Source organism: Fulmarus glacialis, unplaced genomic scaffold, assembly GCF_000690835.1.
Source record: "Fulmarus glacialis isolate BGI_N327 unplaced genomic scaffold, ASM69083v1 scaffold7462, whole genome shotgun sequence".
NCBI lineage: Eukaryota > Metazoa > Chordata > Aves > Procellariiformes > Procellariidae > Fulmarus > Fulmarus glacialis.
Genome location: NW_009198353.1, coordinates 6,229 through 20,308, shown reverse-complemented (window position 1 = coordinate 20,308; position 14,080 = coordinate 6,229). Strand labels below are relative to the sequence as shown.

The 14,080-nt window shown below is 49.8% G+C and overlaps 1 protein-coding gene across 1 annotated transcript in view; it reads right to left on the bottom strand.

The window, feature by feature from the left end:
• Positions 1-13,110, bottom strand: part of LOC104073164 (disabled homolog 2-interacting protein-like) — a gene marked incomplete at its 3' end in the record, with an annotated part of 32,277 nt that extends 19,167 nt beyond the window's left edge. The window contains exons 1-3 of the mRNA XM_009572847.1: positions 12,955-13,110; positions 5,729-5,827; positions 2,959-3,513 (exon numbers count right to left, since the gene is read on the bottom strand). Of these exons, the coding sequence (XP_009571142.1) occupies positions 2,959-3,513; positions 5,729-5,827; positions 12,955-13,098 (798 nt within the window). The remainder of the gene's footprint in view (positions 1-2,958; positions 3,514-5,728; positions 5,828-12,954) is intronic.
• Between the last annotated feature and the right edge of the window lie 970 nt (positions 13,111-14,080).

The window sequence follows — 14,080 nt, the reverse complement described above, 5'->3', positions numbered from 1 at the left end:
CTGAAGAGGTGATTGGAAAAGCTCTTGGCAAGGCACAAGGACGGGGAACGCACCTCCAGCCTGGGCCAGCTTCGGAGGGTCACAGGAGGACAGAGGTTGGAGGAGGGGGCCACTGCCCCGCGGCCGCTGCACACCCATGCCAGGGAGCAGGGTGCTCACTGCCACCGGGCTGGGCTAGTCCTCACCCAGCAGAGGCTGGGACCCGGCCCCACGCCTCACCCAGCAGCACGCCGGCTCCCGGCCCACGGGGATCTGTTCTCCTCCTCCCGGGCTCTGAACCCCATTTCAAAACCCACTGTGCCCTACTTCAGGCCGTGGGCATTTCACCTTCCTGCTCGGTGTCGCCTCCGAACGAGCAGGCGTTCAGGGCTGGGCAAGTCTGGGCTGAAGGAACTGTGTCCTCAGCATCAAAACCAGATGCAGTTCGGAGCCAGACCCGCCTGCAGGTGCACGCCTTCCTCAACAAACACATACAGACCTACCTTACCTACAAACAAAAGAAAAACGAAACAAACAGTTTCTCCTGCAGACTGGCTGGGGAGGAAAAAGAAATATGCTTGTTTCTGTTTCTGAAACTCCAGGGAGGTGCTCAGAGCCCTGCTGAGGGGCCAGCCAGGCGATGCTCAAGGAGAGGGAGAGCAGGCAGCATGGCAATGAGACCTTTCTAAGCGCTTGAACTCCTCCTGTTCGGTCCTTCTCCGTGGAGCGGGCTGAGAGGGGCTGCCCGGCGGAGGGCAGGGACCACAACACCAGCACAGCCTCCCCGTGCAGACCGGGCACCAGCCTGCCGGTCTCCTGTGGCTGTGTCCCCTCACGAGGTCGTGGTGCTTAGCCACAGGGGAGCTTTCCTGAGCGGTGGCGGGGTGCACCCATGTCACACAAGCAGGGGTGAGTGGGGTTTTCCTCTCCCATTCATTGTTTTTTTACCTTATTGCTGCTTTTCCCTTTCTCTGCTTGTCCAGCTCCTCTACAAAGGATGCACCACCCGGTTCCCATGCTCCAGTAACTCCTGTTGCTCTGACAGCTCCCTAAACCCTGCGCTAATGCTGATGGCAGATGACAGGCAGGGAAAGCAGAAGCTCCATTTTAGGGGGAAATTCATCAAGCCTGTTTACTGTTTGCTGTGTCCCCCACGTAGAGCCTCTGGGATCTCGAGCACTGATGCAGACACATGTCTAGAAACACACTTGCACTCTCCAGAGCCTCTCCAGTACCGATGAGACGAGGGAAACGGCAGGAGCGGTGACAGCAGCTGTCACCATGCCCGCACATGATCCAAGGTGACTGAGATCAGGGTGACACCTGAAGCCCTTTTGCACCAGAACAGTGTAAGCCACGGACAGGGTCTTTCATGGCAATGTCATTCCAACAAGAGCCCTGGCACTAGCGCCGTCAGAGCCGCAGCGAAGGGCGGCACGGCCCCCAGCGCGCGGGGAGGAGCGGTGCCAGCAGAAGGCAGGGCTGTGCCCAAGAAACCACGTGCTGACAGCGCCGAAGCCCCGGCACAAGGAGCGAGGAGAGGGACACCTACGATGCCCTCCTGGTGTAACCACAGAGCGTTATTTCACGTGCCGTGAGTCGCCAAGCCACTTCTGTCCCCACTGACGGTAACGCAGCCAAGGGGACTGGGACTGCCATCCTCCCCTGCGTGCCGGGGGTCTGATGCTGCTGCCTGGGATCAGGAAGACTTTAACCGAGCTATTTTCTCTGCCTCTGCCATAGCAGGCCCACGGCCTCGCAATCCTCTCAGTGAACTTTGCCTGCCTTGAACTCGATCAGGGAGGCCAAGCCACTTCTCTGTTCGACAGATGGTAACTAAATCTAATCCACGAACCCTGTCACGGTCCCAGGCAGCAGTGGCAGCTGCGGAGGAAGCAGAGCCCTGCGATTCCCCCTCAGGTGAGGGGCTCACGTCTCCTCAGCGCTGGAAAAGCTTTGGACATCTCGCTCTTCCCCAGCTCCGCCCTGCGGAGTGAGCCGTGAACAGAGAAAAAGGCTGATGCTTTAGCTCCTGCACTCCTGGCACTGGCACTGCCCAGCACGGCTGTGCCGTGCCAGCGGGGGACGAAGGATGCTCTGCGGCAGACAGGTCACGCAACTCCAAGCCCCACGTGCCGGGGACCTCGGCGCTTGCCTGCGCTCTCCAGTAAGGGGGTTTCCAGCTCTGCTCACCCCACCTGTACCCTCACAGATCACAAGCAGGAATAAATCCCACTCCCTGCCTGCTCCTGACCTGCTTCTTCCCCAGACCTGGCGGGGGATTCCCAACCATGAAGGATGCTCAGAGAAAGAGGTCCACAAAAACTGAACTTCCACCACTCGCAAGTTGGCCAACATCAACCCCCCCAACGACCACTGCCCTGGGAGCACTCCAGGACCTCTGGGCTTTCCCACGCTGCCGCCCCCCCCACCGCCACCTCCCTTCCAAAAGCATCGGGACAGACCCTGAAGACTGAGAGCTGATTCAGAGATACACGTGCCCGCAGGCGGATTTTGCTTCGAAATTCTCAAGACGCTATTTGCTCCCGTTCGGCTCCCACGGTGCTGGGTGCTCAGCGCAGCAGCACGGTGACAGGGAGGGAGCGGAGCGGGGAACTGCTGGGATCCCACAGGAATACCTTAGCGCAAGCCAGCATTGCTTACATTTCATCCCTGAAAACTGCCTTCTTGCTTACTTTCACATTTGTGCCTGTTTATAAAGTAAGAGCCTGGTCCCTGAGCCTCCATAAGAAGAGAAAAATGACGCGGTTGGTATCTTGTGGTCCTAGTGACCTCTTTGCTAATTAAGTAATTTGCACTGCACATGCTACCAACTTGTTTGTACTTAAAAGCAAAATCAGAGTCTATTAATGATGGCTAGGCCTGAAGCCCAGCTGAGGTGGTGATTTCCAAAGCCCAACACAGGAGTCTGCTCCTGATGGTCTCTGGTGGGACGGTACGGATGACGGAGGGTCTTACCTTGGCCTTGCCCGTACTCTGCAGGATGTGCACCAGTGCAGACGCCATCTCCTCTTTGTTCTTCACGCTCAGCGAGGGCTCCAGCACCGAGCACAGCACCATGTAATTGTTAGTGATGTACTCAGCAAACTCTTTGTACATCTCCATGGGAAGAATGCTCATACTCTGGTAGCGTGACTTGATGCGGATCATGGGCCCCGGGGACTTGCCCTTACCGGGGTTGGGGCCGACCACTGGGTACCATTTCTCTACAAACTGCCGGCCCGTGACAGAGCTGACAGGGATGTTAACTTGTCCAATGAAATTGGTCTTGTCCTTCTTTTTCTTCTTGTCCGTCTCTTTGTATAAGTGCACCGTAATGTTTTTGAGCGATGGGAGGTTATTAAATTCAAAGTGCTCCCCCCAAAATACATTATCAGTTTTCAATTTACAGGTAGTTCGTGCATAAAGAACGTCATCCAGGCATAATTCACACAAGTACTTTTTCTTAGCTGGCAGGTCCTTGGCTTCAATAATCCATAACTTTAACATATTCTCTACCCTTCTGCTGTTGTCCTGAAAAAAAGATGCAAAGAAAAAAAGGTCAATAAAAAAACCACAAAGCCAAGCACAACAAAACTGGAGATATGAGTTAATTATTTCGGATGTGCTAAATGAGCAAAGACTTAATTACATTTTATTTTAAGGAAATACTGGCTCTCAGGAATTTGCATAATAACACTACTTATGTTAATTTTCCAAATATCACCGTGCTCTCCATATCTGTTGGTGCCAATTAATATAAGGAACAAGGAAGATAAAACCCCTCCAAATCATAAATGTACCATTTCCCATTCACTGCCAAGAGGGCCCCTAAGAAACCAAAAGAACCTCACCGATCATTAATGGCTTTTGCAAAACAGAAGCTATGTTACAGGTATCTCACAGCCACCTCCTTTTTTAGTACAGCTGCTTTACAGCAGCACTGGAGTACATTTTCTTCACTGTAACAAAGCAACAATAAAAGGATCTGAACACACACCCAGGGATCACCTCATCCATGGCTGGAACGCAACCACCTCTGGCAGGGAGAGAGGCATTTACAAAACCTCACGATATTTTAGGGCAGAAGTCCAGAGTACCCCACTAAAACATCGAGAGGAATTATGGGAGACAGAGTGAGTTCCACAGGAGAATCATTACAATTCAGAAATAGAAATTTGGCTTGGATATCTTTTAAATAATAATGGAGCAAAGGATACTGTGGATCTTTAAGAGCTCCCCAGTGATGCTGACCTCATCCTGGAAGAACATCCAGGGGCATTTATTGCAGGAGTGACTCGAAAGATAAAGCACTCGCAGCTGAACCACTGCTAGGATTCTGCGGTAACCTGTTTTGTTTGGAAACCCCTCACTGAAACAGCAACGACGGCTTACTCTGCTCAGCCTCGGAGTCTGGGCAGGAACATTTCTGCTGGAAATCCACAATGGGATACTGTAGGTTCAGGAAGCACACACAGGAACTATACAAGAACACTGAATTCCTGACAGAAATATCAAGTCAGATACTGAGAGTTTATTGTCTATGAACTCAAACAAAGATGGAAAGTTAGCCATCAGTTAATGGCATGTTTTGAGATGAGGGCACGCTTCCAAATGAATTTCCACCGAACACTGCATCTCAAAGCCATAGTGATGTGCCCAGCCCCAACTCACATTCCCGGGACTTTTCTCACGGCAAGTGTGACCACGTAAACCTCACACAGCTCTTTCAGATCATTACTACCAGGCTGCTGCACTCAGAAAGTACTGGAGTCGCTGAACTCCACGTGCAGGAACATGCTGCTAGAGGCAGAAGTCCACCTCTCCCCTCCGCTGCTCCCGTTCCGATATTGAAGGGAATCTTTTATACTGACATTTGGCACTGCGCTGGGAACAATAAACTCTGACACAGAGGGCTCCTTCAGCAAGCCGCCAGGCCTGGACCTAACTTGTATGCACAGTTACATGGCTCTGATGCCAGGAATGAATTCACAGGATCCCATAATTTGTGTCTTCTCTGATCAGCGGAAAAAGACTTGTTGATTGAGCTCATCAGTTGTGAAATCCTGCAGCTGATTAGTCTGATCAATCTTTGTTAACTAACTCTAGTGCAGAGAAGGAAAAGCAGCTGTAGACTTTATTTTAGGTTGTACTTAGTGAGCCATAAAACCGCATATTGGGTGTCCCTGTGTTCTAGTGAAGAGAAGGATTTGTTTCTGTAGATCCCGGAGGGGATGATTCTGTCACCTCAACTGACTGAGAAGGCAAAGCTACATTCCACTGTCGCCTCAGAGAACTCGCTGCAATGGGCATCTGAGTTTCTCCATCGCTAAAGCAGACACGACAAGTACTACCAGAGGCAGAAGTGTGGTATGTGAACTCTTTCGACTATTCAGTCTTGCAACTTTGCTGGCAACTACCTGACATCTGTCCCAGAGCTTTTGGGAGGTGGAAAGTCCTACATAAGTGGCAAGTATCATCAGCAATAGAGCAAGACTGCAGATCCTTCAGGTCTGATCCATTCTCAGCAACAGCTGAAGCAGCATGTGCTGAGAAAAGAGGGGAAGAAATAATTGGCACTTGCCTGTAAATATAATTGTGGAAGAAAGCAATATGGAAAAAGGCTGACCCACAGTTACACTTACTCACTAAAATGACAATACGTCCCCTGCTGCTACTATGCACTGGGCTATAAAATGTAATAACGAGGAACTGAACTATAACAGAGGCAATTCCTCAAAGCCACTACCTTATTTGGGTGCACGGCACGCCGCAGGTTTTCCATCCATTTATCTCGCTCTGCTGCAGAACGACACGAGAAGCACTTACTTCCTGATGAAGTCGTCACCTACAGGGAAAGGAACAGGATTATGTCTTGACCAGCACACTGCAGACTGTGATTTCCGGGGGAGAGGGGGAGTTAGGAAAGATGCTACTGGATTTTTATTTTTTCTTTTAAGTAAACAGCTTTACCCAAGCATGAAGCAACAGCCCCTAAGGCTAGCGGAAAAACAGGGCAACTCTGTATGTCACAGAAATAATCATAGAAGCAAATTCCAATTACTTCTCCTCTTCCACACCAGAAAACACTAGATAATGGGCCCCATGCATGCAACACTTTAAACCACCAAGTTCCACAACTGAGAGAGTGCAAATCTTCAGATGAACTAAAGATAAATTGCAATCGCTTGGCATTCCTCCAGATTCAGCCCAAAGCTTGCAATAGTAACAACCCAGTCCTTGTTTTCAGCAGAACATCAGGCCCAGAAAGGCTGGCTTCATACCTTCCCCCTTCGTGTCCTGTTGCTTCTGAAGACCATGCTGTGAAGAACTTGGGGCCAAGTATATACACCACAGTCCTGGCAGCAGTAAGAGCTGTGGCTCACAGCCCGGCCGGAGGCACTCCGGTGCTCACAGCACCTGCTCCCCAGCTGGGGAGAACCCGGCTGGGACTCCCGGACCTGGAGATGGCCCGTGAAGTGCTGCTGCGCCCTCCTCTCACCTCTCACGCGTCCAGTATCACTCCAAGGGATCTTTCTGCAGTGTTTGTGTGACCTTCTCTGGCCATTGGGATTTCATAGCCAGGTTTTGAAGAAGCACACTCGGAGCAGTGACGTTTCCAGTGGTGCAAACGCCCCTCATTCCTTATCACATCCCTGTGACCACATGGAAGCTCAACCCTGTTGAGAGCTCACCAAAGCACCCACTGCCCCAGGATAACAGGTACCGAACATTTCTTCCTATCCACCACACCGAGCTTCCTCGGCATCAAGGTCTTAAAGGCCAATGGTTCTCTGTGTCTTCTCATGTACACGTATCCCCAAAGCCGCTCTCTCCTCCAGGCCCTGCTGGCAAGCTGACAGACCACGACCGTGGTACCAGAACTCCTGCGCTGCCAGAGAGCCTCCGCCAGCTGCTCTGCCCTTCTTTGCATTTGCTGCATCTGGTGATGTCCAGTAATATTCTTTATGTACATCTCTGCTTGCAGGCCAAGTGGATCTGGCTAGTACTTCAAATGACTCCCCTCTGAGCTTCACTTCCGCCAGTCTCAAGCTGCAGAATTATTTCTGAGTACTTTATCATCTCACAGTGTTTGTGTTTACACACTGCACACCGGGTTATCTGCTTCTGGGAGACACAATCTCCTTTAATTTCATGTATCTCTCAGAAGCCTAACCTGTTCTTACAGCAGAGCTGGCACTTGCTGAGATTTGTCATTAGCTAACCTCAATGATGAGTTGAACACATCCCTGCCTTTGAACAGAGACATCTTCTAACCAGGACAAAATGACAAGGGGCCTATCCTGTCTTCACACAGCAAATGCAACCCTTGATATCCCAGAAGCTCTCTACTTCAGGCAGACACTCTTCCCTGTCCTTACATGCTTTCATCGTCTCTCCTGTAAAACTATATATTCTTCTGAGCACAAGTTATCTTCTATTTCCAAGAAAAGAACACTCCGTATTAGTAGGCACAGTAGTATGATCTTTTCAGCATCCTTTCACACTTCAGTGTATTTCCAGCTTCTTCAAAGTTTCCCATTACAAATCTGGCCTGCTTCACCTCCTGTTTGCTGCTGCAGATGCTCATGTGAACCTCCGTCCCTGAACTGTCACAAACGGACTTCTGGTGGCACAAGAGATGTGTCACTTGCAAGACCGAGTCCACCGCGTGTGGACCCTATGCCTCGCTCTGCCAGAGGGTATGGCAGTTTTGCCTCTTGATCCTTTTCTCAGGAAGAGTTCCTGCAACAGCATGCAAGCCGAGCATAGCTGTACACCTGACTGGTAACGACACCTAAAGAGAAGCAACACACGGCTGCATTACTGTTGACGTGGTGCTGTGCCGTCTGAACACTGAATTACAAACAGAAAGACCCCAGAAGTACCACTTAGTGACAGTTTTTAAGAACAGAACTTACAGTGAAGTAACACGGAAGATGCACAGCGAACGAGCACTGCTCCAGACAGCTCCCTAGTTGCTTGATCGATGTGAATTTCTAAGGCTTCAAAACCGTCCTTCAGACAGGAACCTAACAATTCAGAACTTTAGCCCTGTCTTATTTGGCCCATCTAATTCAGCTGCGGAAGACTCAAAATAATCCATTTTCAAGTCCAAACCACCAAAGTCCTGACACTACTGGTATAGCCACACTGCCCTGCAGGTGTTAGGGCTAGGTTTCCGTACCCCACACTGGGAATTACACTGTACCCCACGCTGTCCCACTGACATTCTGACTAAGGTTCACAAAATTCGGTTCCCACTGATTGCTTAGAAATCAGTTAATAAAGGTGGAAACTGTCCCATTAGTCCATTTCCTCAAATGCCATTTCTCACCTAGCTTTTTGTTTCGCTCTTTTGTTTTGACGGGAATTTGGTGTACAAATGCATTTGACAACGATGTTCTTGGATCTAGAGAACTTGGTAGGAAACCTGGAAGTTCTTCCATAAAAGAGAATCATGACTTCTTTGATTGCTGTTGAAAGATGCTCTCTTAAGGACAAGTTCTCCTTGGTGACACACATGGATCCCTCAGCTGCCTAAAGGATTCATATCCAAATAAATAAGCATGCAATTTAGCTGTCCTTCTACTGAATCTGTTAATTAAATGTTAGGTTTTTTACCAGCTATCTGTTAAGTTGAATATCTAATATATTTTCTTGCCACACTTAAGTCAACATATTATCATTGAGTTATCATGGTAAAACTTATGATTCAGTTCTAAAACAATTACCGATTAACTAATCACTCAAAACCTAAAAAACTGTAACTGCCATACTTAAGTGAGAGAAGGGGAAACTCCTCACGTGTCAGACATGAAGCCCTCTTCATCTGATGGGAGTTGAAGGTCGTATCTACCATGTGTGACCAAAAATGTAATTTTCCCCAGATCTGCAGTAACATCCCAGCTTTGAGCTCTGACCTAAACATCATATGGCATTAATGATCTTCATGAGATACTAATTATCTTGATAAAGAGAGTATTCTGGTCTCGTCAAGATTTTGGATATGCTAGAATACTATTAACATACAAGATAAACTCAATTAATAAAACTCATTAATTTCTAAAATGTTACTTATTCACATTCATTATCCACAGTCCTCGGATGGGTGATCCCTTAGGTCAGATAAAATCTTGTCATTTTAAGAATGTCTTAGGTACAGCATGGGTTCCTCAAAGTACACTTGAAGGAATCTCACCGGAGTAACGACAGAAGGTGGCAACTGAGTTACTGAAGCTGCTTCACTCAAAGTGCTCAAAAGATTTTACGAGGAAAAGTTAGGCTCCAAGCTGGTAAACACCACCATAACCAAGTGCAGAAGGGCAAACCGGCGCTGCCTGGGCCAGCCCTGCAGCCCCGCGACGGCCGCTCAGGGCGCCTGAAGGGCCACGCGAGCAACGGCGAACATTTGCACAGCTGGACTAAATTTAGTGGAGCTAAATTTAGCTCCACTGCATTCTCCCTTGCTCAGGCAAGGCCAGGATGGGGCGACGCGGTTTCAGTTGTAGTGGAGCAAGCACAGCCCAGCAGCCTTTTCTTCTTTCTCCTGCTCCGCATCCCCCAGCTACGTCCTGCGATAGCCCAGACACGAGCTGTGCAACAGGACGAGGCTTTGGTCTGCCAAGACAGTAACAGCCCTTCAGTCCTAACTGCCCTGCCTGCCCAAGTCACCAGGGCCCCACAAACAGCAGAGCCAGGAACAGGCTCTGGGAGCCTGCACTTGAGTCCCCTTTGCTGGACTAAGATGCCCACTGTGTATTTGGCACCGGCAGCATGTGCAGTGGCATTAGATGATTATGCTGACTGGGAAGTCTTATAAGGAGGAAGAAGATAACGTTGAGTAACTTTTTTAAGAAAATCAATGAAGAAAACAAGTAAATACCAACTGCCAAGTACTCAGCAAGTCAGAAAAAAGCACGTTTTATAGAACTAAATAAGCAGAAAAAGCCAAATGCAGCATTTCAAAAAGCACTGCATTACTGCTGACTCTCCTTACCCCCCACAGAGCCCAGCTGAGGGGGAGCAGAGCTGAGCAGTCAGCTTGGCACGTCTTACTGCAGGTCAGTCGTGCTAAGGAGAGAAACAACTGCACTATACCTTCACACAGCCAGCTCCCTCCAAACCAGCCACTTGGTTTTTTCCCCACTGCAGATGGCTTTGGCACCTCTTGCTTTTGTCTCCGTTTGGGTGCGCTGCCAGTTCTCTCTCTGAACCTGCCCTCTTCAGCATGACTCCATCTGCAGCCATGTCAAATCCTGCCGTCTTGTTCTCCGAGCCACGAGGCCGCTGCTGCGGCTCGGTGGAGGAGGACCTGCGGCACGGTGTACCTCGCATGCCCGTGCTGGGCAGCCTGGACCGCAATCAGCTGCTGGAAAAGCTGCTGCACGCTGTTGTTGGTGAGGGACCCCAAAGAGCACGCTGAGCCAGCCCGGCCAACCGAGCACCAACATCCCAAATGAGAACAGACACCAGCCAGCTGGTGATGGAAGCAGCTTCCCAGGCAGTGTCCACTGCCCGACCACCCCACCGCAAGGAGAAGGCAGTTAAGAACAGCGTAAGGCTGGCACTGCCCAACAACAGCAACGCTTCGCTTCTCAATTTGAGACAGCAAACTTGGCCGTTCCTGACAGATCTCCCTAGAGAATAGATCCACAACAGCCTCAGAGTGCAGGGACAAGGCACCGTTACTAACCCCCAGCACCTTCGCAATCCACTGTGCAGAAAATGTCTTGGTTCCCCTTGTCTCCCTGACTCTGGCAGCAACTCCTCCCTTGACATGTCTTCGTCAGGGCTCCTCTTCCAGGACATCAGCTGAGCTTCTCACTCTTCAGTGTTCCCACACACAGCAGTGTCACGGCTCCTGGCCACCAGCTTCAGTTTTCCTTTCAGCCTCGTGCAGATTTCAACCAGAGCTTTCCCAGTTCCAGGCCACAGGAACCACTACAGGTTTTACTGCTCTTCGCTGAGCGTCCACTGAAAGGCGGCAGCAGTCTTTGCCAAGTCTTGCCTGTACTTTCAGATAAAGCCACGCAGGACCACAGGCCACAGACGGGACCCTCAGGACACAGCAATAACTGAAGGCAACAGTCAAGCCCTGAGGAGGAGAAGATGCTCGTGTGGTTTTGTCGCTCGGCTTTCACTATTGCCCAACACGGAGAACCATGCGATAAAGTTGTCTGTGCCAATGCACGCGGGGGTGCGGAGGGGCCAGCAGCAGCCGCCCAGCCCGTCCCAGCACACGCCGCTCCTCTGCCCGGGCACCCAGGCTCGTCCCTCCAGCCCTGCGCTGCCCAAGGGCAACGCCAACCCTTTGCTTCCATCAGTTGTACCTAAGTGCACGGGGGATTGTGGTCATTGCCTGCTACCCACCAGGGATCCTGGGAGAGCTGCAAACTCGTTTCAATGCCGACCTCACTCCAAATTTGAAAGAGCCTCTCTGGAGATACAAGACCAACGCATTAACACAATACGCCATTTAGCTCTCACCTCAGTCCTTCCCACTGGAGCTTGTTGATGAGTAACCGTCAGTTACAAATCAATGTCCCTTTTGTTTTCTGGCATTCTTCCTTTCCTCTGCAGGATTTGCAGAACAGCAATTAACATGTTCTTTTTTTCTGTATGACTCTTCTTTATCCAACGCACTTAGAAATAAAATTTTCTTCCTTCTTACAAGTGCATGACTTGTGTAATTTCCCTCTTAGTCAACTTTCTACAAGTACTGTTCATATCCCTTCCTCTGCTCTTGTGCGCTGAACAGAATTGGTAAACAACTCTTATATTATGGATGTCACATCTATTTTCCATCTAGCTTCATTTTATCTTTCTTGAGTGGAATGTAATAGAGGCCATATAATTTACAAAACTGTTCTCCTGACCTGCCACACTTGCTCAATTCTACAGAGAATGAACAGCACTGGAAAATTTATACCTCAGCCCACTTCAGAGTTTATGTTTGGGGCTATTTTTTGTAAGACTGTTTTTGTGTTACCTGTTTATATTTTAAGAAATGGATCTTTTAACTCATTTCTTTCCAAGTGTGCTAATTTCAGTAAAGAAACAAACTCTTCATCTCTCCAGTCTGGCTCCTCTTGGACATTGCCAAGGCCGACTGCACCTAGCACTGCCCACCCAAGAAAGGCCTGCAGCCCCATCACCCCCCTGCAGTACGATCCAACCATGGATACAGGGTCTATCTGCTCTTCTGTGTCCAAGTACAAACAGGTTACCTTCTCTTCCAGAAACGCAAGTATCGACCATCTTACTACTGTAAGAAAACCATTTCCCAGTTCTATATCCAGCCACTGCCATAAGCAGTAATGCTTTGCCATCCATGATGCAGGACAAATGATTCCCAAGACATACTACACTGAATTATCCAACTACAGCCTGGTTTGTATGTGTCCTACCACCTCCTGCTAGTACAGACCTAACCACATGCCATAACAGATGTTAAAAAAAGTTGAAATATTCACAGATTTTTCTATTTATCCAAACAAGTGGAGCTTCAGTTTTCTAGACAAAGTACTCAACACTCCCACTGACAACAGTAGGCTATCTTTGTGACCACGTGTAATGTCTTTGTGAACACTGAGTCGGGATTAGCACTTTTCGATATCTGTATGAACATAACCACAAATTTCTGCTCTGCTAATACACAGCCTTAAGTAGTTCAGCACCGGTGCCAGCAGCAAGCTCTGCTGCGACAACGGTTACAAGGCAAAGAGCTCACTGCTCTGATCCTCCGTGGAAAGGTGGAAGTAATTTTCTGCTTATGAAACGGTCTCTGTGTAGCAATTCAGAGCAGAAACGTTTTATAAAAGCGAAAGCCCAAGATGCAACCCCACACCTGGCTCCCCAGTCAGCCCCATCAGGTGGCAGGAACGGCCCAAGATGCAACCCCACACCTGGCTCCCCAGACAGCCCCATCAGGTGTCCGTCCCCCATCCCGGGACGGACAGAAAGGCTCCTTACCTCAAAGCAATAGTCTTGTCCCAGGATGCTGCTGTGGACTGGCTTGATGACCACTTCTTCCTCCATACTGAGATCCAGAGCCTCAACAGCACTACTGGGACTGAGCAAAGACTCGTGGGAGCGCGATTCTTTCAGCCTCGGCATTAGATGGGATCTAGAGGAAAAATGTAACGGTATCAGTGGATGCTTTCCTTCCCAGAGAAATTATTTAGTCCATCTGTTAGCAACAACTGCAGAATATTCCTGGGAATTTTTTGCCATGAGATAACCGAGGGCCCAGAATAGCCGGGACTGCTACACTGTCCCATTTATAATTTGGTGAGCAGGTTATTTATAATTTGGTGAGACTTTCCAGGTGCGTTGGAGTATGAGTGGATCGGGGAGGCCGGCTGGCCCCAGCACGAACTACTGTGTTCGTCAGTTCCGCAGCCGGGTCTGCAGCACCCGGTGCTGAGCTCTGGTGGTGCTGAGCTCCGACTGCCTGCACAGGACTGGGTTTGCACGCGCATGGGAGATCCCATTAGCATCCCACTTCATTTCACGCCGTTTCACAGCACCCGGTCCCTACTGACAGAAGGAAGTTACCTGCAAATGGGGAGGAATTAATGACAGATCCTTCTAAAGCCCCAGACCTGTGTTGGCTCGGTGCATACAGCGTGTGCCCGGGGAGCGGCTGGCACTGCCAGGGCAGACGCCATCCCTGCCCGTCGGTACCCTTCTGCCCCCCAAAACACACACACCTCTACCGCGGGGGCAGCCAGCGTCTGGATCCACACTCTGTGACCACTAACCCGAGGGCTCGTGTGCTCTCTCCAATTGTCACACACATCCCCGGGACGGGGACAGTGTGGAAAATAAGGCCATGATAGCCCTATTGATTGATCTAAACGCTCTGGAGTCCCACTGGCAGCATTTAGCAGCAGGGAGCCCACAGACAGCAAGCAGCACACCATTTTCCAGACAGCCAATACAATCAACGGTGCTGTAACCCTTAAAGCAAAACCAGAGAGCTCAAGGGGGGGAAAAAAAAAGAAAGATAGCTAGGTATTCCTAGGGAAAACAGAACAAAACCATAAAGTGGCAAGGGAAAAATAACTGGAGAGCGAAGGGAGCAGTTGCCTTCTCT